The sequence below is a fragment of the Lontra canadensis genome, unplaced genomic scaffold (genome assembly GCF_010015895.1).
Source record: "Lontra canadensis isolate GAN:19392208 unplaced genomic scaffold, GSC_riverotter_1.0 scaffold40, whole genome shotgun sequence".
NCBI lineage: Eukaryota > Metazoa > Chordata > Mammalia > Carnivora > Mustelidae > Lontra > Lontra canadensis.
In genome coordinates this window covers 11,071,813-11,094,277 of record NW_022631034.1, presented here as the reverse complement: position 1 = coordinate 11,094,277, position 22,465 = coordinate 11,071,813, and the positions used below count along the sequence as shown (strand labels likewise).

At 34.5% G+C, this 22,465-nt stretch overlaps 1 protein-coding gene across 3 annotated transcripts in view; it reads left to right on the top strand.

The window, feature by feature from the left end:
* Positions 1 to 22,465, top strand: part of USP33 (ubiquitin specific peptidase 33) — a 62,011-nt gene that overhangs the window by 23,346 nt on the left and 16,200 nt on the right. For 2 of the 3 annotated variants that reach the window (XM_032870149.1, XM_032870147.1), the window contains 16 exons: positions 683 to 785; positions 1,639 to 1,708; positions 4,151 to 4,264; positions 6,919 to 6,997; positions 8,669 to 9,086; positions 11,375 to 11,515; positions 13,014 to 13,129; positions 14,186 to 14,358; positions 14,463 to 14,557; positions 15,255 to 15,288; positions 17,803 to 17,848; positions 18,291 to 18,471; positions 19,126 to 19,252; positions 20,110 to 20,279; positions 21,382 to 21,463; positions 22,218 to 22,326. In XM_032870149.1, the coding sequence (XP_032726040.1) occupies positions 683 to 785; positions 1,639 to 1,708; positions 4,151 to 4,264; positions 6,919 to 6,997; positions 8,669 to 9,086; positions 11,375 to 11,515; positions 13,014 to 13,129; positions 14,186 to 14,358; positions 14,463 to 14,557; positions 15,255 to 15,288; positions 17,803 to 17,848; positions 18,291 to 18,471; positions 19,126 to 19,252; positions 20,110 to 20,279; positions 21,382 to 21,463; positions 22,218 to 22,326 (2,058 nt within the window). The remainder of the gene's footprint in view (positions 1 to 682; positions 786 to 1,638; positions 1,709 to 4,150; positions 4,265 to 6,918; positions 6,998 to 8,668; positions 9,087 to 11,374; positions 11,516 to 13,013; positions 13,130 to 14,185; positions 14,359 to 14,462; positions 14,558 to 15,254; positions 15,289 to 17,802; positions 17,849 to 18,290; positions 18,472 to 19,125; positions 19,253 to 20,109; positions 20,280 to 21,381; positions 21,464 to 22,217; positions 22,327 to 22,465) is intronic. The other variant, XM_032870148.1, reaches the window with a different exon arrangement.

Genomic DNA, 22,465 nt, shown 5'->3' with positions numbered 1-22,465 from the left:
CTAGTTGTAACCTTTGAGTTAAGCCAACACTTGAAAATTAATTCTGGAATATTTTATTACTATTTAAAACAAGTGAACTATTTCATATGAACAAAAGGATGCAAAATAAGTAAGGTAGCAAGTGATCAGGAGAGATTATAGGTCTACAGATAAGTTGGTGTGTTATAATAATATTGGAAACCATTCAAATGTCATTAGTACAAGTTTTTTCTGGGAGGTAAAATTTTAAGTGATTTTTTTAAGTCTCTGTACTTAAATACTTAAATATAACTTAAGTATTTTTTTCCTGTAAAAAGTTAAAGAAGTCTGAGAAGACAGTGTAGGTTATTCCACTTAGATTTTTTTTAGCCGTGATGTGATCTCACTGAATTGGATTGGAATTCACTGAATTAATTGTGTTTAAATTCAGAAAAGTCACAAGTGGCTTTGTTGAATTCAAGTACATATTTTAATATGACAGGCTCTTACCTAGTGTAAATCCTTACTGCTTTCAAGTTACAAATGTAAATTTTTTTTTGATATAAGTATAAATTTTATTCTGATTAGTAATACCAGAGTTTATTCTTAATAGTTTTAAAATAACATCTCTTAACTTTTAGACTGTAGATGTATATGAAATAAAATTTAAAAAAATTTTTACATAAAAGATTTTTTCAAGTTGGCTATCTTTTCTTTTATCAAGGATTTTAAAATACCCAGCAATACAACATTAAAAACTCCTCTGGTTGCTGTATTTGATGATTTGGACATAGAAGTGGAAGAAGAAGATGAACTTAAGGCAAGAGGTAAAATAATTCTCCTGTCACTCCTTTGTATGGCACTGCCCATTTCTTTAGGAAACTGTGTAATGTGAAAATTTCAAATTCCCGAAGTGAAAGAGACTCTACTGATGTTAATGACCAAAAAAAAATTTAGTTTTGTATTATTGTATTTGTAAGGAAAGTAGACTGACGACTTTGAATGATGCTTGGTTTCTCTGATATCACTTTACCAAAGCCCACAATTCTTAGTATAAACTATATCTGTATGTAATATAGTACAGATTTTGTGTTTTGTAACTGATACAAGGGAATTTTAGTTTTTTAAATGTGTATTTAAATAATTATTTGAAAATTAACACCTGTACAAGCCTGAAGTCAGAGTTGTTCAAGTTGTTATTTTGTATTTCCATTAATAAATTTTTTTTCATAATGTATTTTTTTAAATTCTTAATTTTTTTGAAAAATTGTGGGGTTCAAACTCACAACCCCAAGATCAAGAGTCTTATGCTCCATCAACTGGTCCAATTGATAGGTCAGGCTCTCCTATTTTGTATTTTCTTTTTTAAAGATTTTATTTATTTATTTGACAGAGAGATCCCAAGTAGGCAGAGAGGCAGGCAGAGAGAGAGGAGGAAGCAGGCTCCCCGCTGAGCAGAGAGCCCAATACGGGGCTCGATCCCAGGACACTGGGATCATGACCTGAGCCGAAGGCAGAGGCTCTAACCCACTGAGTCACCAGGTGCCCCTATTTTTTATTTTCTTAGCCTAGATTGGGAACCATAATAAGTACCATATATAGTTACATATTCGGTAAACATTTATAAAATTAAGTCATTGCATTATTGAATGATAACATAATTTATGATTTTTTAAATAGGTCTTACAGGTTTGAAAAACATTGGAAATACTTGTTATATGAATGCAGCTTTGCAGGCTCTTTCTAATTGGTAAGTAGTTAAATTAGTTTCGTATAACTTTTTTAAAGTCATTCTTTGCGGAAGACAAAAAGGAAGTCATTCTTGGAGCAGATGACCATGCTGCTAGTATACGGGCGTACCATCCTGAATGTGCCTGATCTCTTCTGATCTTGGAAACTAAGCAGGTTGGGTCTAGTTAGTACTTGGGTGGGAGGAAACCATGCTGCTGTAGTATGCTTAAGGGAAAAAAAAAAGAAAAGAAAATGAGAGGAGAAAAGAAAGAAATATACGTTAATAGTGATATAAGAAAGAATAATAATTCTATTCAATTTCCCTAGCCAACAGGATCCCATAAATCCTTGGCTGTACTTTTCTCACCATCCTCAATGCATTCCTCTCTTTCCATCTTACTTTCTGAAATGATCCCATTTAGAAAATTATGTGGATTAACAAACTATGTAAATGTCTTGAAAAAGTTATTTTTTTCTTTCTTGTTAATCCTCAAGGTAGAGTAGGCAGGAATCCGGGTTGGGACATAATCCATTATTTTCCCAGTGGGGTTACTCTATTCATGTCTATAGTTTCCTGAGACTTCTGGTTCTCGCTTAGACCCTACGTAGTTGTGTGTCTTTGAGCAAGTTATTTGTTTTTACATGTAGAACATGAGCTTGAACTAATTTCTCAAATTATTTTTAGTTAGGGGATGCTATGAAAATATTTTACTCTTTTCGCTAGGTGGAAAAGTCACAGTATTCAGATTTTTTTTTCATTTTTCCTTTTCTTTTAGTTTTTATTTATTTGACAGAGAGACAGTGAGAGAGGGAACACAAGCAGAGGGAGTGGGTGAGGGAGAAGCAAGCCTCCTGCTGAGCAGGGAGCCCAGTGCAAGACTTGATCCCAGGACCCTGAGATCATGACCTGAGCCAAAGGCAGATGCTGTTAAGTCCATCTGGTCTAATAATATGTAGTTTAAGTCCAGTGTTTCATTATTTTCTGTCTGGAAGATTAAAGATGGGTATTGAAGTCCCTTACTGTTACTGTATTGCTATTTATTATTCCCTGTTTTTTTTTTTTTTTTTGAAGATTTTATTTATTTGACAGAGAGAGAGAGAGATCACAAGTAGGCAGAGAGGCAGGCAGAGAGAGAGAGTGGGAAACAGGCTCCCAGCCGAGTAGAGCCCGATGCGGGGCTCGATCCTGGCACCCTGAGATCATGACCTGGGCTGAAGGCAGAGGCTTAACCCACTGAGCCACCCATGCGCCCCTATTTCTCCCTTTAGATCTGTTAATACTTGCTTTGTATATTTAGCTGGCCCTCTGTTAGGTATATAAATATTTACAAATGTTACCCTCTTTTTTTTTTTTTTTAAGATTTTTTATTTATTTATTTGACAGAGATCACAAGTAGGCAGAGAGGCAGGCAGAGAGAGAGGAGGAAGCAGGCTCCCCGCTGAGCAGAGAGCCCGATGCGGGGCTCGATCCCAGGACCCGGAATCATGACCCGAGCCTAAGGCAGCGGCCTAACCCACTGAGCCACCCAGGCACCCCAAATGTTACCCTCTTGATGAATTGATCCCTTTATCATTTTATAATGCCCTTCTTTATATATTGTTACAGCTTTGAGTTAAAATCTGCTTTGTGTAATATAAGTATATAGCTATCCATTCTCTCTTCATTTCCACTTGCATGGAATATCTTTTTAAGATAGCCAATTTGTTCTGGGTCAGGGTTTGGTCCTTTGTCCAGTCTGTTTCATGTAACTATTTGAAAAGACTCACAGAGGTTCCCTCCAGCTAATCACACTCATAAAGACGGTATTGCCTTTTAAGTTGCTAACTTGAACCACCAGATAGATAGTAGTACCACTTCCTGAGATGTAGAAGCTTAGAGGAAGACTAGATTGATTTGAAAGTTAAATTTTGATCATGTTAAATTTGGGTATTTGATATAAATCTGGAGTTTAGATGAGACATTTGACTTTCATAAATTTGACTGTCTGGCATGAGCATGAAAATTTAAAGTCACCCCAGGAGAAGAGTATATAGGGAAGACAGGAAAAGTCATAAGATCAAGTGCTGAGGAACCTTGATATTTATATATCTGGTAAGAGCAAAAAGAACAATTAAGAGGGAAAAGAGTTGCCAGAGGTAAAGAAGAAAAGTAGAAAAATTCATCATTGTTCAGAAGAAGCAAGTTGCTGAAGAATGAGGGGTAGGTCATCTGTAAATAAATGCTATTAAGAGGGAAATGAAAGGTGTTGACTGGATGTGGCACCATTGAGGAGTCTGATAGGGTGGGGTCAAATTTGATTTGAATGGGTAGAACATGAATGTGAAGCTGTAAAAGGAAGCAAAGTAATTCTAGGCATGTGGCTCTATGTGCTGCCTATTCCTTGAATGCTTGGAAGTCAGTCGGTATTAAGCTTTGATTCCACTTTAACATTTTTCTTTCCTTTTTTTTTATTTTAATTAGTCCACCTTTGACACAGTTTTTTCTTCATTGTGGAGGACTAGCTCGAACAGATAAGAAACCAGCCATTTGCAAAAGTTATCTCAAACTGATGACAGAACTCTGGCATAAAAGCAGGTATGTACTTAATGTATTTATTCTCTTTGTTATGTTTTTAAATGAATATCAAATATTAAAAGGATGGAGGTGCATGTATGTAGAGTTGAAAAAAGTAGATTTGCGACAGGTTCATTTTAGGGCATGTTATATTTCAAACTGAAGAGCCAAATGAAATATCAGGACTGGACATCTAATGTTGAACTGCTAAAGCTGCTGTTACTGATGCTTGAGTTTTAATGCAGGGGTAGGCATTCTGACAATGCTAAAATCAGACCATAGATACTTACATGAATGTTCATTTTTCTCATATTTATTTGCTCTAAAGTGTAGCATTAGAAGAATAATTAGTGTAATATTTTACTAATTTTGTTAGTAAAAAATTGCTTTTACCATTAGTCCCTTTTATAAAATTTTATTTATTTATTTGAAAAAATATTTATTTACTTATTTGAAAGAGAGACAGAGAGCACAAGCAGGGGGAGTGGGAGATGCAGGGCTTGATCGCAGGGCCCTGGGGTCATGAACTGAGCCACCCAGGTACCCTGGTCCATTTTTGTTTTGTTTTGTTTTAAATTTTTATTCATTTGAGAGAGAGAGAGTAAGAGTGGGGGGAGGGGCAGAGGTTTACAAGCCAACTCCCCACTGAGTGAGGAGTCTGAAGTGGGCTCAATCCCAGGACCCCAAGATCATTATCTGAGCCAAAGTCAGATAGATGCTTAATCAACTGAGCCACCCAGGTGCCCTTTGCCATTAGTCCTTTTTAAATGTTTCTTTCTTTCTTTCTTTCTTTTTTTTTTTTTTTAAAGATTCTATTTATTTATTTGACAGACAGAGATCCACAAGCAGGTAGAGAGGCAGGCAGAGAGAGAAGGGGAAGCAAGCTCCCCGCTGAGCAGAGAGCCTGACGCAGGGCTCCATCCCAGGGCTCTGGGATCAATCATGACCTGAGCTGAAGGCAGAGGCTTTAACCCACTGAGCCACCCAGGTGCCCCTCTTTTTAAATGTTTCTAAGAACTGCTCAACCTTTCCTGTAAGAAAACAATCACCAGTTATCTTTAAAAAAAAACCCAAAACCTCGTAAGGGGTGCCTGGGTGGCTCAGTGGGGTAAGAATCTGCCTTCAGGAGCACCTGAATGGCTCAGTGGGTTAAGCCTCTGCCTTTGGCTCAGGTCATAGTCTCGGGGTCCTGGGATCGAGCCCTGCATTGAGCTCTCTGCTCAGCAGGGAGCCTGCTTCCCCCTTGCCCCTGCCTGCCTCTATGCCTACTTGTGATCTCTCTGTCAAATAAATAAAAAAAAAAAAAAAAAAAAAGAATCTTCCTTCAGCTCAGGGATCAAGTCCTGCATCCGGCACCCTGATCATCAGAAAGCCTGCTTCTCCCTCTCCTTCTGCCTGTCACTCCCACTGCTTGTGTGCTTTCTCTCTCTCAAATAAATAAATAAAAAATCTTAAAAAAAAAATAAACCTTGTAAGAGTTTGAGATCTTAATGATTTCTACTGTAAAATTTCATTAGTAAAGTATAACTTCTTTATATATTTTGAATATTAGCCCCTTATTTGATATACCATTTGCAAATACCTTCTCCCACTTACTAGGTTGCTTTTTTGTATTCTTGATGGTTTCCCTTTCTGTGTACAAGCGTTTTATTTTAGTGTAGTCCCAATAGTTTATTTTTGCTTTGGTTTCCCTTGCCTGAGGAGACATATTCCTAAATACATTGCTAAGGGTAAGTCTAAGAGATTATTGCCTATGTTTTCTTTTAGGTGTTTCATGGATTCAGGTCTTACATTTCGGTCTTTAATCTACTTTGAGTTTATTTTTTTGTAAAACATAGAAGATGATCTTAATGAGTTCTTTTGGGATATGAAGTAGATGCCATTTATACCTCTAACATTAGAGAGCCAGAGAGCCATTGTTGTTTATCCCCATTGGGTGTTATCCAGTGCTGCTGCGGGCTCTAATGTTTCTAAGTTCCTTTCTGTGTAGCTAGAACTACCCCTTACCTGCTGTTTTAAGATTCTTTGACCTGAATCTGTACTTTAAACTTTGTCAGTATGAAGTTCTAAAGGTGGTTAAATCTCATAATTTGGTTGGCTTTTCATTTTTGTTTTCATGGTTAGTTGATGCTGGTTTTAAAATCTTAACGTCAGCTATACTCAAATAAAAACGTGGAATTCAGGGGCACCTGGGTGGCTCAGTTGTTAAGCATCTGCCTTCAGCTCAGGTCATGATCTCAGGGTCCTGGGATTGAGCCCCATATTGGCGGGAAGCCTGCTTCTCCCTCTCACTATGTCTCTCTCTGTCAAATAAATAAATAAAATCTTTAAAAAACACATGAAATTCAGAAAAATCTTATTTAGACAATGTACTGTGTACATTTATCTTAATTATTATCCCCGGAATTTTAAGGAATTAAAATTTTGTTTTAAGTAATTACAAGTATTTTTGAAAAGTCATAGTAGAGCATGACCATTTCGTTAGGGTGGAGAACAATAAAATGTATTTTGAGTATTATTAGTAAGCTGTTCTGGTGAGCCTATGCAACATAGTACTGGGCAATTTTTAGTGATTTTTTTGGGAAATACTTTAACAGCTTGAATTCTTGATTGCTAAATTTCTGAAATGGAAAGTAAAAGTCACAAATTTCTCATTAAAATTTTTTCTTACTTAGGCCAGGATCTGTTGTGCCCACTACCCTGTTTCAAGGAATTAAAACAGTAAATCCAACATTTCGGGGCTATTCTCAGCAGGTAAGTCTTTATTCTTTTTCATTCATAACACTAATCTTTAATAAGTTCGCAAAATGCCATTATGCATTATCTTTTATGTAGTTATTTGTATTTCTTCCTTTGTAATTTATTTGTCCATTGTTTTAGGTCATCACTTACTCTGTTTATTTACTGAGAATAATAACCTGTTCTCATATTTTTAGTTTATATTTTTCTACCTTTCTTGTAATTTTATGTTTTTCTAGAAATTGTTAAATTTGTGTTGGATAAATATGTCTCTCTTTTAGTGCTTTTAGCTTCAAAAAGTTACACATCTAGAGATAAATTTTCACCTATATTTAATGCTTAATTTTTCAAAATATTAAATTCTCTAATCTGTCATTTATTTTGTGTTACAATCCAAATTTCATTTTTCACAGAGTTAACTAATCGTACCAAACTACAGATTTAAGAATTTTCTTATCTGATTTTTAAAATTTCTTCTTTATTAATTTTTATGCTTACATTAATATTTTATAGGGTCTGTTTCTGGGTTTTAATTCATTTCATTTACTTGTTTGTTTTGTTTTGTTTTTGTAGTTGTACTGATGGCTGAAACCGTACCTTTATATAGTTTCCTTTAATGTTAACACCTGGCCCTCACATGTGTTTCTTTTTCAAAATCATACCTGTTCCCTTTAGATTTTTTCTGGTGCACATTCCTGGATCACCAGACACAGATTTGGTACATATAAGTTGGGTTTTCAAATTTGTATTTTCTTTTCTTTTTTTCTTAATTGAAGTGTAGCTGACACACAGTATTGCATTTTTTTAGGTGTATGGTGTCGTGATTCAACAATATTACATAGTCATGCTGTGCTCGTCACAAGTGTAGCTGCCATTTATTGCCATACAACACCATTATGATACTTTTGACAGTATTCTCTGTGCTATACCTTTCATCCCTATGACTAGTTCATTATGTAACTGGAAGCCTATACCTTCCACTCCCCCTCACCCATTTTGTATATCCCTGTACCCACAGATTTGTATTTTCGAAAAGCATTCTATGTTGATCACGGATTTTTCCTTTGAGGTACAGCACAAGATTGGATGAACTTTAATTTTAAGCCAAACTTATAAAATATTTGAATTTAGGACATCTCTGAATTCTAATTGTCCTATTAGGCAAATCCATGTTTTCTTTATACCTTCTCCATTTTTTAAAAGTAGCAGCAGAGTAAAATCTTAAAAAAAATAAAATTAAAAAAAAGTAGCAGCAGTACTAAAAGCTGACCTCTACATCATCTTTCATTTTTTTTTTTTAAAGATTTTATTTGTTTATTTGACAGAGAGATCACAAGTAGGTAGAGAAGCAGGCAGAGAGAGGAGGAATCAGGTTCCCTGCTGAGCAGAGAGCCCGATGTGGGGCTTGATCCCAGGACCCTGAGATCATGACCTGAGCTAAAGGCAGAGGCTTAACGCACTGAGCCACCCCGGCACCCTCTTGTTTCATTTTTAAATTACTTCTGTTTTATTTATATAACTTTTTAGAACTTAGGGCTTCCATTGCTTTCAATGCCTGGTGTTTCTTTAGCATAATGCTGCACATTTAGAAATCCTTTGATAAGCACATTCTGTGTATTTTTTCTTACATTTCTACATGCACGTGTTTTTAATGAAATGGTAATATCTTTGTTGCTTATATATTAGGATGCTCAAGAATTCCTTCGATGTTTAATGGATCTGCTTCATGAAGAGTTAAAAGAACAGGTCATGGAAGTTGAGGAAGATCCTCAAACTATAACGACTGAGGAGACCATGGAAGAAGACAAGAGCCAATCAGATGTAGATTTTCAATCCTGTGAATCTTGTAGCAGCAGTGATAAAGCAGAAAATGAAAATGGCTCTAGAGGCTTTTCTGAAGATAATAACGAAACAACAATGTTGATTCAGGATGATGAGAACAATTCCGAAATGGCAAAAGATTGGCAAAAAGAGAAGATGTGCAATAAGATTAATAAAGTAAATTCTGAAGGAGAATTAGATAAAGATAGAGACTCTGTGTCTGAAACAGTTGACTTGAACAACCAGGAAACTGTCAAAGTGCAAATACACAGCAGAGCTTCAGGTGACAATTTAATACTTTGAAAATGGTAGTGCTTCATTCGTAGACCATGTGTGCAAGTGTGGCTATTTGTATTTAAGATTATATTTGTAATTTCACTGATTTCTGATTTTTGGGGGGGAATCAGCATGGCATCTCAGTAAAATCAGAACACATTTCTAATTTACATGTTAATAGTTTATATTTAGCATAATAAAAACAAAATAGGCTGATTAGTAACTTTAGCTTAATTTGTGTGCAGTATATCACATTATGTAATTCAGTTTGAAGAAAGGAATTATATAGTGGTTACTTTTGGGCTTTCACCTAGTAGAGTTAGCAATATTTGCATGTGAGTGTTAATGTCATTTTATGCAGATTCTGTTGAGATCCTGGGCAAGAAGCAAAATAACCTAAATTGCGGTTTTGTAATCTTTCATACTTTTCGATTTAGACTGTTGTCATTGGAGTCATATCAGCTATGAAATATTTGGCATATGTTTTGATGTAAGAGTTTAACTATAATGAACCCTGTTATGATAAATTATATCATAATACTAGTCAGTGTTCTTTTGAAAAGAGCAAGTGGCCATCTGGCCAAAGGTAATTGAGTTGGGTTGCTTTGCATTTTACTTTCATTTCTTGAGGAATTAATTTATCTGGCTTAATGTGGTCTTTAGTTTTTTGTTCCGTTTTGTTTTCTTCTTTTTAAAGATCTTATTTATTCATTTGAGAGAGAGAGAGAAAGAAAGAGATTGTGCAAGCAGGGGGAGAGGGAGAAGTAGACTCTCTGCTGAGCTGGGACCCCGACGCGGGGCTTCATCCCAGGACCTGGAGATCATGACCTAAGCCAAAGGCAGATGCTCAAGCATCTGACCCACCCAGGCACCCCGGTCTCCAGTTTTTTAAAGTACATTAAAAAAAACCATCAGAAGTTTAAACTATCTGATCTTTTAAAATAAGTGTCGGACAAGTAATATAAAATGGTTTATCTTCTGTAATTTCTAAGAATGAAACTACTAAACATTTTATTAGGTATTGAATGAACGCAAAATTCCTTGAGGAAAAGGATATTTCCTTGAGTACGGGAATCCTAATGGTTCCACCTATGTACAGCACATAAATGTGTTTTCGTCAGGAAAACATGTTAAGCTCCTAAATTATAGTGGCCTATGTTTAGAGTTTAAATGTATTTAGAAGTTGTTTAGTCAGTAAATACATGAACTGTCAGTACTGAAAGACTTAACTTAGGCTGCTGTAGACTCCTATTCAGTCCATCCTTGTCAAAAGCCTGTTTAAGGGAGTTAGTGGTTCTTTATTGTTCCGTAGCAGAACTTGTTCTTATACACAGTGACTAATTGATGACCTAGGTCAGGGATCTGAGTTTTTACATTTTACAAAGACCTGATTTTAAAAATGTGACAAAGATCATATATGGCATGCAAAACCTGAAATATTTATTATGAGGTCCTTTATAGGAAACATTTGCCAATCCCTGTCCTTGATAATACTACATTTATTCTCTTCAGGAAGTCCTAGAGTGAGTCTCCTACCCTTTCTTCCTTCAGTATTAAGTAGTCTTTTTTTTTTTTTTTTAGTCATGGTTGAAATCATGAGAAATGCCCTATGTGTAAGTAATAAAAGTCACTTATTTTGCATCTGGAAAAATCCCTGAAGTCATTCTGTTTTAGGATCTTTCTTGAACAATTCTCTTTTCCTCACTCAAATACTAATTGAGCACAATCCCTTGCCCTGGAATCTGTGTTATGTGCTAAGAGTCCAACAACAAACTCTAAAGATAGCTGTCATGAAGCTTTTATTTTCCTGATTCATAATTTTCTTCAAAAGAAGGCCCTTCCATAATAAAGGAATGTATTTTCTTTTATCCCAGAAGAATAAAATAATTTGTTCTTACTTATGCCTGAATTTCTTCTTAGATTTTGATTATAATGTTAGTTTGAGAGAATGACATTTTTTCCTCCTGCATGGTTTTGAAGTTTTTTAAAAACTGTCACAAATATTAAAAGATACTAAGTAAGAATAAATGTAATCATCTCTGGCTTTATGTTTCCACTGATCACTTCCTGAATTGCCTATAGCAGTAGCGTGTTACATACATTATTTGGATTCCTAGGTGGAAAATTACTGTTATTTTACTTAACAAGGACTTTGTCTATCAAATATTTCATTTGACATTTGTTAATGTGAATTGTGTTCAAAATCTCAAATGAAGAAACCTTTATATTAATATTATTTGACAAGTGGGATAGTTTTACTATTTGAGAAAATAATACAAATTTTAAATATTACAGAATACATTACTGATGTCCATTTGAATGACCTGTCTACATCACAGATCCTCCCATCAAATGAAGGTGTTAATCCACGTTTATCAGCAAGCCCTCCTAAATCAGGCAATTTGTGGCCAGGATTGGCAGCCACACACAAAAAAGGTAGAAGTTTCAGTTACTCGGATTCCTTTGCGTTGATAATATAAAGTGTTAATTATGAAATATTCAATACTTTAAAATTCACAGTATAACTTTATACAACCATGATTTGAAATTTGTGTGTGTGTGTGTGTGTGTGTGTGTGTGGCACAAATTTGTATAGATCTACACTCTTTTGGTGTAGAGTTCTGAATTTTAACACATAGATAGATTCTTGTTACCACCACCACAAACAGCATATAGAAGAGTTTTAACACTCCCAAAGAATTCCATTATATTACCTTTTTGTAATCAGATCATTCTCCCACCCCTCCCCAAACCCTAGCCCTTTTGATCTCTTCTCTGTACTATTGCTCTGCCTTTTCTGGAATGTCATATAAATGGAATCATATAGTTGATAGCCTTTGAAATGGGCTTATTTCACTTAGTGTAATGCATTTGAGATATAGTCATGTTGCATGTCTGAATAGTTCCTTTTTATTACAGAGTAGTATTTCATTGTATAGGACTATAGTACTGTTTATTTATTCACTCTGAAGAACATTTGAACTGTTTCCAGTTTTTGGCAATTATGAAGAATGCTGCTATAAGCCTTTGTGTACAGGTTTTTTGTGTGATTGTAAGTTTGTCTAGAGGAAACATCCAGAAAGGGGCTTACTGGGTTTTACATTGGTTTTACACTTAATGTTATATGAAATTGTTTTCCAGGATAGCTGTATAATTTTGCATTCCCACTTGGCTGTGCATGGGAATTCCAGTATTATGAGATGTAAAACTCTAAAACTCTTAGGAAAAAACATAAGGAGGAGTAAGTGTTCATGACCTCGTGTTAGAAAGTTTTTTAAAGATATCAAAAACAATATCGATAAAAGAAAAAATAAAAATTTTTCTTGGCAAAAGACCCTGTTAAGAGATTGAAAAGATAAGATTAGGAGAAAATACTTACAAATCACATAGCTGACAAAGGACTTGTATCCAGAATATATAAAGAAACTCTCAAAACTTAATTATAGAATCCTTTCTTCAAATAAGGCCTTACTTGGATGCAAAAACAAATAAGTAAAAGCAAAATTTATTCTTTTTTTTTTTTTTTAAAGATTTTATTTATTTATTTATCAGAGTGAGCACAGGCAGACAGAGTGTCAGGCAGAGGCAGATGGAGAAGCAGGCTCCCGCTGAGCAAGGAGCCCGATGTGGGACTCGATCCCAGGACGCTGGGATCATGACCTGAGCCGAAGGCAGCGGCTCAACCAACTGAGCCACCCAGGCGTCCCAGCAAAATTTATTCTGATTGAAGTCGAGCTGAGGAGACCAAACACCTTCTAGTTCATCTTGGTTTTTTGTAGGGATTTTTTTTTTTTTTAAGTAATTCTCTTGAATGGTATTTGGACAGAATTTCATTAGTATTGTAAATTTTATTCTAAAGGATTCCAGAGAAAAATGCTAAAGGAACTACCTCAATTTTTTAAAAAAATGTTCTACACTTGTTTTTCAATCCTAGCTCAATCTGCATCATCTCCAAAGAGGAAAAAACAGCACAAGAAATACCGAAGTGTTATTTCAGACATATTTGATGGAACAATTATTAGTTCAGTGCAGTGTCTGACTTGTGACAGGGTGAGTATGAGAGAATTATAATACACAGGGAATTTCTGTCAAATGCTCTTTAAAACAAAACAAAAACTTGACCAATGGGATGAAAAGTTTATTTTTTTCTCCTTGCTGCTGAGGGCTGTACGTGTATTTCTTCTGTTTACATCAGTATAAATTAATTCTAGGAGTAGAATTTGTGTTTTTAGAAGTAATAGCAACATCATTTTGAAAGTATGGGTCTTGACCTGTCATTGGACAGGCATGCATTAGCAACAAGAATTAATTCAGTTTTTCATCTCTGGTCACATACAAAGGTGATGTGTTGCTCAGCAACAGTGTATAACACACGCATATTCTCCCAAGGCTGGCAAAATTAATATGCTGGGAAACTGTTTCTATTTGCAGGCACAAGGCTGTGAATGTACTACATTTGGTGGTGTGGCTTATAAATATTTTCCTCTGTTAAGATTAGGGCTCAGATAATAAAGGTTGTGTCAGATTCATACACCTGAGCATAAATTAAAATCATGAGTTTTTAAATCATATCTCTAAATCTCAGAATTAAGGAATATGAAATGACTTCTCTCAAAAAAAAAAAAACCCTCAAAAATAAGTTTTCAATTACTGTATTAGGTTCTTAAGTCAAATCTGAGGGCTTTCAGTAGGATCATTTTAATGTAGGCTATTTGGGTACCAGATATTTAAATGGAATCATCCTGAAATGTTTTCAGCTATTTAAAAATTACATGGTAGGTTTTACTTCTTTTTTAAAAAACATTTAAAAACTATCATGAGAAGATCATTTCCAAAAATAAATGCAGTAGTAGTGCTTAAGAGTTTGGTACTGAGTCTGTAGTGTCTGTATGTATTTCTCTATGCCGCAGTGTCCTTATGAGGTATTATGTGAAGATTAAATTTAGAACAGCACCTGGTTCAGAGCAAGTATTTTTGCCGTTGCCATTACTGTTACTGATTTTTTCATTTTTTGCTTATGAATTGCTTTGGGACGTCTAAGATTTGTTCTTATAAATGTCTATGTTGGATTATTTTCATTCCATTTTAAACACGAAACAATTTTAGGTGTCTGTAACCCTCGAGACCTTTCAAGATCTGTCCTTGCCAATTCCTGGCAAGGAAGACCTTGCTAAGCTGCATTCATCCAGTCACCCAACTTCTATAGTCAAAGCAGGATCATGTGGTGAAGCATATGCTCCACAAGGGTGGATAGCGTTTTTCATGGAATATGTGAAGAGGTATGTATGCGTTTTCTTTCTATTAATTGATTGTTAAAACTGCTGTTTCTGCTATACTGGCAGAACACTTGCTTTTTTTTTTTTTTCTGTCAATAATGTTTCAGGTTTGTTGTCTCATGTGTTCCTAGCTGGTTTTGGGGTCCAATAGTAACCTTGCAAGATTGTCTTGCTGCCTTCTTCGCCAGAGATGAACTGAAAGGTAAATATGAAACAGTTTTCAACTATGGCTGAATTGTTGTGTGTGATCTAAAATACTAGTGGGACATTTTATATGAAATATTAATACATTTTATATTTATATATTTTATATTTTATCTTTATATTTATATAAAATGTGTTTATAAAAGCTAAGTCTTAAGGTGGCTTAAATAGTACTTGCCCATATCAGCATAGTTGCCAGTACCTACCATGGTAACATAAATAACATAAGTTATATCCTGAAATAATTTACACAGATTTCTGTAGTGTAAGACAGTATGTAAGTGAGGTGTCTTAAAACTGCTCTGGGAGTCAAAGAAGGGAAAATTCAACCCATATAAAAGAACTGTATATGTGGAGTACTTTGAGTTCCTCCATAATATTTAAGATACACCACTGTTTTTGTGTTTTTGGCACCTTGCTGGGATATGTAACAGGCAGTCAGTAAAGTCTGCTGAGTGAGTAAATGGAAAGGATGTTATTTGAGTTAGGCCTTCAGGGTTGAAAAGAGAGTGAGGTGAGGGTATTTTGGGCAAAGTAAACATCATGAGCTGACTCTTGAGCAGAGACTTAAAAATGTGAGCCTTGTGTAACTGTGCTGCAAAATCAGCATGTGGCAAACCCCAAGAATTGCAGAACTAAAAGAAAATAACTTACTTTTATTTTAAGAGGATTGACCAGATCTATTCTATTTCCAGGTGACAATATGTACAGTTGTGAAAAATGCAAAAAGTAAGTGTCATTGACGGTGTTCTGAATCGCATGTTTTGTATTATAAATGGTATTTTTCTTGTTCATTTGAATTGGGTATGTCAAGCGAATTTTGCATCTTATTTAGTAAAATGAAGGCTGGCAAGCTTTGTCCTAGTAAAAATAAAGACAGGTTGTTCTATAAAACAAATTTGAGGTAAAAGTTTGATAAATTTAATCAGCTTATCTAAGATGAAAAAGTTTATTTATATTTTGAGATAAATTATGTATGTAATTTTACATAAAACATTTCTAACTATGGTATAAAAGATATACTAGGATGTGTAACATACGTTTTCATTATATAAGTTTTGCCATCATAAATAAGGCAATATTCTCTTCTGAACTACCATGTTAACAGACTAGATTCAGGAAGTCAGAGTGACTATAAAGGTACAAGTTTCAAATCTGTAGAAAATTCGGAAATGTTATGCCAACTTTGAGGTACCTGTTGTATGAGGGCCAAATAGAAGTTTAAGAAAAATACAGTATTATTTCTTTATATCTGCTAGTTTCCTTTTAAATGTCCTGTAATAAATTCAAGCTTTTAAGGCTTCTTGGTGGTCAGTTAGAAAAGAAAAGTAATTGGAGAATTGAAGGCAGATATATTTGTGTGAACTGGGAAATTTTTCTGAATTTCTATAATAGAAGAATAATGGTGTCCTAATAAGAACTAGAACCTTCATGATAACAAACATCTGGCTATTTAGCAGTAACTCCAGGGAAACGTTGATCTGTGTTGGTTCTCATGACAAAAATGGTGTGGGGCGCCTGGGTGGCTCAGTGGCTTAAAGCCTCTGCCTTCGGCTCGGGTCATGATCCCAGGGTCCTGGGATTGAGCCCCACGTCGGGCTCTCTGCTCAGCGGGGAGCCTGCTTCCCCCTCTCTCTCTGCCTGCCTCTCTGCCTACTTGTGATCTCTCTCTCTCTCTGTCAAATAAATAAAATCTTAAAAAAAAAAAAAAAAGGAATGGTGTATTGTTTGGTCAATAAGGATGAAAGGCTGCTATGTACTTTCTCCAAGAAAAAAACCACCTCTAATGAATTGGGAAGTATGTATTAGTTTGTCTGGAAGCTGTAGCTAATAGCTGAAGAGGGAGTTGGCCTGGAGGGGGAATGTTCCTTGAAAACGTGAACTAGGAAAAAGATAATAGTGAAGATGGAACAGAACCTTGCATCTACCCCAAATCCAAAGTAGGTATCTGTCAAGTGTACATTAATACTGATCATTAATAATAACCACCCTTGAACTCAAGTTATGTGTTCCCACATTTAAGAATAAAAATTATATTGCCAAAGTGGGAGTGAGGAAAGGGCAAGATGGGTGAAGAGGGTCAAAAGGTAGAAATTTACAGTTATAATTTAAGTCATGGAGATGTGATGTACACAACAGTGACCATAGTTAATAATACTGTATTTCATATTTGAAAGTTTGTAAGAGGGTAGATCTGAAAAATTTTCTTTCTTACAAGAAAAGAAAAAAATTTTGTGACTATATGTGGTGACGGTTGTTAAAAAATTACTGTAGTGATCATTTTGCAATGTATACAAATACTGCATCATTATATTTTACACTTGAAACTAATACACTGTTACATGTCAATTATACTTCAATTAAAAATAATAAAAGAATAAAGGTTATGTATTTAAAAAAGAGCAAAAATTACAGGGGCACCCAGCTGGCTTAGCTGTTGGAGCTTGGGACTCTTGATCTTGGGGTTTATCAGTTCAAGCCCCATATTTAGTTTAGAGATTACTTAAAAACAACAACAAAAAAACCTAAAAAAAAAAAAAAAGTTAAAACATATTGACCTGACCAACCAATTCTGTAAAATTGGGATTCTGTTTTACCCCGTTTTACTTGATATCTGGATGTTATAAAGACATAACCAGGCCATAACACTAGCACATTTGTTTTAAAAAATTTTCATCAAAGAATTAACAAGTCCCTAAATTTTTATTACTGAAGTCTTGTTTATTTATTTTTTTTAAAAAATAAGGAACTCCAATGTTCATTAGTATGTGTTTTTAAATTGGTAGCATATAGTTCAATAACGAGCATTTTTGTCCCTGTGTTTTCTAAAAGATTTTGCTGTATATTTAAAAATACTGGAGATGCCTAGATGGCTCAGGCATTTGAGTGTCTGACTCTTGATCTCATGGTCGTGAGTTCAAGTCCTGAGTTGGGCTCCACACTGGGCGTGGAGCCTACTTAAAAAAAAATTAAGGGGCACCTGGGTGGCTCAGTGGGTTAAGCCTCTGCCTTCGGCTATAGGTCATGATCTCAGGGTTCTGGGATCGAGCCCTGCATCGGGCTCTCTACTCGGCAGGGAGCCTGCTTCCTCCTCTCTCTCTCTGCCTGCCTCTCTGCCTACTGGGATCTCTATCTGTCAAATAAATAAATAAAGTCTTTAAAAAAAAATTAAAAATACTAAAGCTTTTGTAGATTCATATGGGAAATTTAAATTTAAATTTGTTTTCTTTTTTTCCTCCCCAGGTTAAGGAATGGAGTAAAGTTTTGTAAAGTGCAAAAATTTCCTGAGGTATGGGCCTTATTATAATTAAGCTTATTTTATCTTGTAGGAACATAAAACAGTAACATAGTACCATGTAGCATTGTTGAAAAATGGAGTGGTTCTATTGACCATTTGCTGTGTTTATATACCCTATTAGGATTTTCCATTTTTAAGATACTGAGTTACATAGCAAATAAGTGCCCTTATCTATAAAACTGTTTTGAACATAGTTTAATCAGACATTGTAGGATCTTAAAGGTTATACAATATAAAATTAGAAAAGCATACAGCTGTGACTTATTGGGAAGTACCAGGTTTCACCATTTCTACATCTTAATGTCTTTGGAATCAGGTTATCATAATTGCAGGGTAATGTTTAACCTTGACATTTAATTCAATGTCTATATTTAATAGACTCCTTTAGCTAGCATACAAAACAATAGAATTTTAAATAATCTTTATCTTTTAGATTTTGTGCATCCATCTTAAAAGATTCAGACATGAACTGATGTTTTCCACCAAAATCAGTACCCATGTTTCATTTCCGCTGGAAGGTCTGGATCTTCAGCCATTTCTTGCTAAGGATAGTCCAGTTCAGATTGTTACCTATGATCTTCTGTCAGTCATTTGTCATCATGGAACTGCAAGTAGTACGTATATTAGGTTTGACATATGTCTAGATAAAAAAAAAAAGTAACCATCTGAATTGATCTCTTCAATAAGACTTGATTAAATAAAAGGAAAAATGTAAAAATAGATATTTCAAAATTTATTTTATTTTGGTTTGTTAAAAGCATGCAGAAAATTTTAGGAAATTAAATAATTTTGCTATGAAGTTTGAAATATTGAAAATTGTATTTTATATAAAATTTAATAAGGACTTTAACATGATCATTTTTACACTGGTTTTTTAAGTTTGTATTTTTGTCCTTATTTTCATTTCAAGTGGTGGTGGGAGGATACAGACTAGAAAAATATGAGCATAGTTTTTGCTCTGTCTCAGTCTCTGCTAGGAACTGAGGATTCAAAAAAATGAGGATTCATTCTTAGGGTGCCTGGCTGGCTCAGTTGGTTAGGCATCTGACTTCAGCTCAGGTCATGATCTCAAGGTCTTGGAATTGAGCCCCCATGTTGGGCTCCCTACTCAGCGGGGAGTCAGCTTGTCTTTTTCACTCCGCTCCTTCCCCTGCTTGTGCGCTCTCTCTCTCTCTCTCAAATAAATAAAAATTTTTTAAAAAGTACTTTAATTCTTATGTTAATTTTGTATTACTGAAATTATTTAAATGTTTTCAATTCAAATTCAGGTGGACACTATATTGCCTACTGCCGAAACAATTTAAACCATCACTGGTATGAATTTGATGATCAAAGTGTCACTGAAGTTTCAGAATCTACTGTGCAAAATGCAGAAGCTTATGTTCTTTTCTATAGGTAAGGAAGTAATTCTCATGGGTAGGCTATTTTGACAAATATGGAAGAACATCTCACTTTGGGGTTATAACTTCTAAGACTTTCAAAATGTTTCGCTGAGTAAAGATTAGAAATTGTTTTCATTCTCATTTCATTTTGTGAGTAGAGTGAAAGGTTATGTGCAAAACGGTCTTTCTTAGGAAAATGTTAAATCATTTAGTTGAAGGGCAAAGGAATAGATTTTGTTTTAGAAAGATTGGCTTTGGGGTGCATGGGTGGCTCCGTCCTTAAGCGTCTGCCTTCAGCTCAGGTCATGATCCCAGGGTCCTGGGATCGACCCCCCACATCGGGCTCCCTGCTCTCCAAGGAACCTGCTTCTCCCTCTCCAACTCCCCCTGCTTCTGTTCCCTCTGTCACTGTGTCTGTCAAATAAATAAAATCTTTAAAAAAAAGATTGGTTTTGATAAATTAGGCACTGATGGTAGGAATTAAGTACAAATTTTCTCCTAAAATAGCTAATAAAGGAGCTAATAAAGCTAATATATAAATTTTTCAGTATCTTATAAAAGGTTTAATACTAGCTAATGAAAAAAGAAAACATTATTAGATGGATCTTATTAACAAACATTTGAATGAGTACTGTGTGCCAGTAGTTAGGTGGATTCTCAGTAGTTATGATACAGTGTTGCCCTTTAGGAGTACATAAGTAGTTGGGGGGGTGATGATACAAAATATATTTCTCTTGAGTAAGTCCCAAGCCTAGAAAGATTCATAATATTAGTGTGTATGCTGAGTCTAATAAGGAAGAGGAAAAATCCATTTACTAGTCTGATGGAGTAAAATGCATATTAAGTTTAATGAATCATTGTCCTTAACAGGAAAAGCAGTGAAGAGGCACAAAAAGAGAGAAGAAGGATAGCAAATTTATTGAACATAATGGAGCCAAGTCTCCTTCAATTTTATATTTCTCGACAGTGGCTAAATAAATTTAAGACTTTTGCTGAACCTGGTCCTATTTCAAATAATGATTTTCTCTGTATTCATGGAGGTAAGGAATTTTGTAATGAAAAGTAGTGGTAGGGGTTTGCTGTTAAATAATTTACGAATTAGGAAGAGGCAAGAGTTTTCCTCTTCCACTTATTTTCTCATTTCTTCCTCTGCAGTCTAACTTAAATGTGTTTAATTTTCTAGTTCCAGAAATTGGCTTTTTTTTTAAATTTATATTTTTCTTTGATTTATATAGCCTCTTCATAAAAGGGATACTGAGTATCTGTTCTAAACCCTGTGAATACCAAAGATATATTTCTCTTCTCTACACTCTAATTTCATAATAGAGACAGATATACACAGCCAGTTATGATACAGTGAGACTTCTATTACACATTATTTTTCTTGGCCGAGAGGCATTCAGCTGCCAGCTATATCCATGATCCTTATCCCTTTTGTCTAAATTAATAGGTGGCTCTTTTCTGAAGTATGAAAGCGTACTTGGAATTTAACAAAAAAGCCTCATATACTTATTTGCTATATATAACTTAAGCCTTTGTGATCGGCTATGTTTGTGTTTGTACCCGTGATAAATAACACCTTAGTGTGACACCTTGATTAAATTTCATGGTTGAAGACTCAATATTCTTGTTAATTAACTATTTTTGTAGTGGGAATATCCTGTAGTGGATATAGAAACCTAAACCTTGAAAGGTTTCTGGATGTGAATTTATCGCTTGTTATTTCCCCACTTGAACTACTAACATAATGCTCTTCCAGTTAATTTCCCCATAAACTTTTAATGGTATTTATCTGTGACTGCCTTTTATTATGGTTAAGTATGTAAGTGCCTCATTTCTTTTGCTAGCTCAAGCTCTATGAAGGAAAGATTGCCTCTTAGTTTTCTTTGATTTCTCCCAGTATACAATCAAGGTTTAGTAAAGATTTATGTAAGTTGCTTGAAGATCTTAGTTAGCTGGTTTTTCTCTACTTCAAGAAATATGTTCATTTTTAGGAACATAATCACCAAAAACGCTTTTACTTAATTTTTAAGAATAATGATTTAAAAATGCCATTGATTAATCAGTTTAAAAATGAGTTTAACCTTTAAAAGTTGTATAAAGGAATTTAAGAATGAGACTCACCCATCTGAACTTTTTTAGGTGTTCCTCCACGAAAAGCTAGTTATATTGAAGACCTGGTTTTGATGCTGCCTCAGAACATTTGGGATAACCTGTATAGCAGGTTTGTTTTTTTAAATCAGACAATATGGTATTGTGAAAATCAGTTGGTGAAACTTGTTAAAAGGGAATTATATTATTTCACATATGTTCCTTGTGCTTTATGTTGCTTATGTAGAAAATTCTCTGTTTTCCATCAGTATTCATTCTGAAGTTTGAATAGGAAGACTTTGTAGTTAATGTGACCCTAGTCTAGATAATGTAATTCTGATTTTTATGTTCTAATTATCTGTACCGTAAAAGCGTAAGGTGATATTTAACTCTGAAATTTTAAAGTTTTAAATTTTATTTTAAAGCATTTCATATATAATTTCCTTACTATGTTTTCTTAGTTAAATACTGAAAAGAATTCTTCCATGAATTCTTACCTGAGAGATCAGCGAAAGCCTCCTTCTGATTAAAACTTGATTAAGACTATGGCTACATTGAACTAAGATTTATGTTATATTGCAATTTTTGAAAGACACTTGTTTTACTTTCTGTTGTTGCCTTTAACATATTTGGTAGCAGAAACAGCCATAAGGGAAAGTTGAAATATAAAGCTATTTAATCAATAAATTGAATCATTGACCCTGATAAACATAAAATCAAGATGTTACAATTATATAATTTTTACATTAGTTTAATTATGACTGAGAATTTTTCTGTGGGGATTTATTCTTTACTAGGTATTTAGCCATTGACTCAAAGTTGGAGACGAATTTCCTAGAACATCCACTTTCTTCAACATTATAATTATTAAATTCTTCATGCTTTAGGTACGGAGGAGGACCAGCTGTCAACCATCTGTACATTTGTCACACTTGCCAAATTGAGGCAGAGAAAATTGAAAAAAGAAGAAAAACAGAATTGGAAATTTTTATTCGGGTAAAAGTGATGCTTTTTGAATTGTAAATGTGATATAGGATAAAGAACTGACAAGTAGTAGAACTATTACTATGTTAACTATATTATGTTAATGAAATGATTAGATGAAATGGTTGTAATAGATTTTAACAGTGAGATT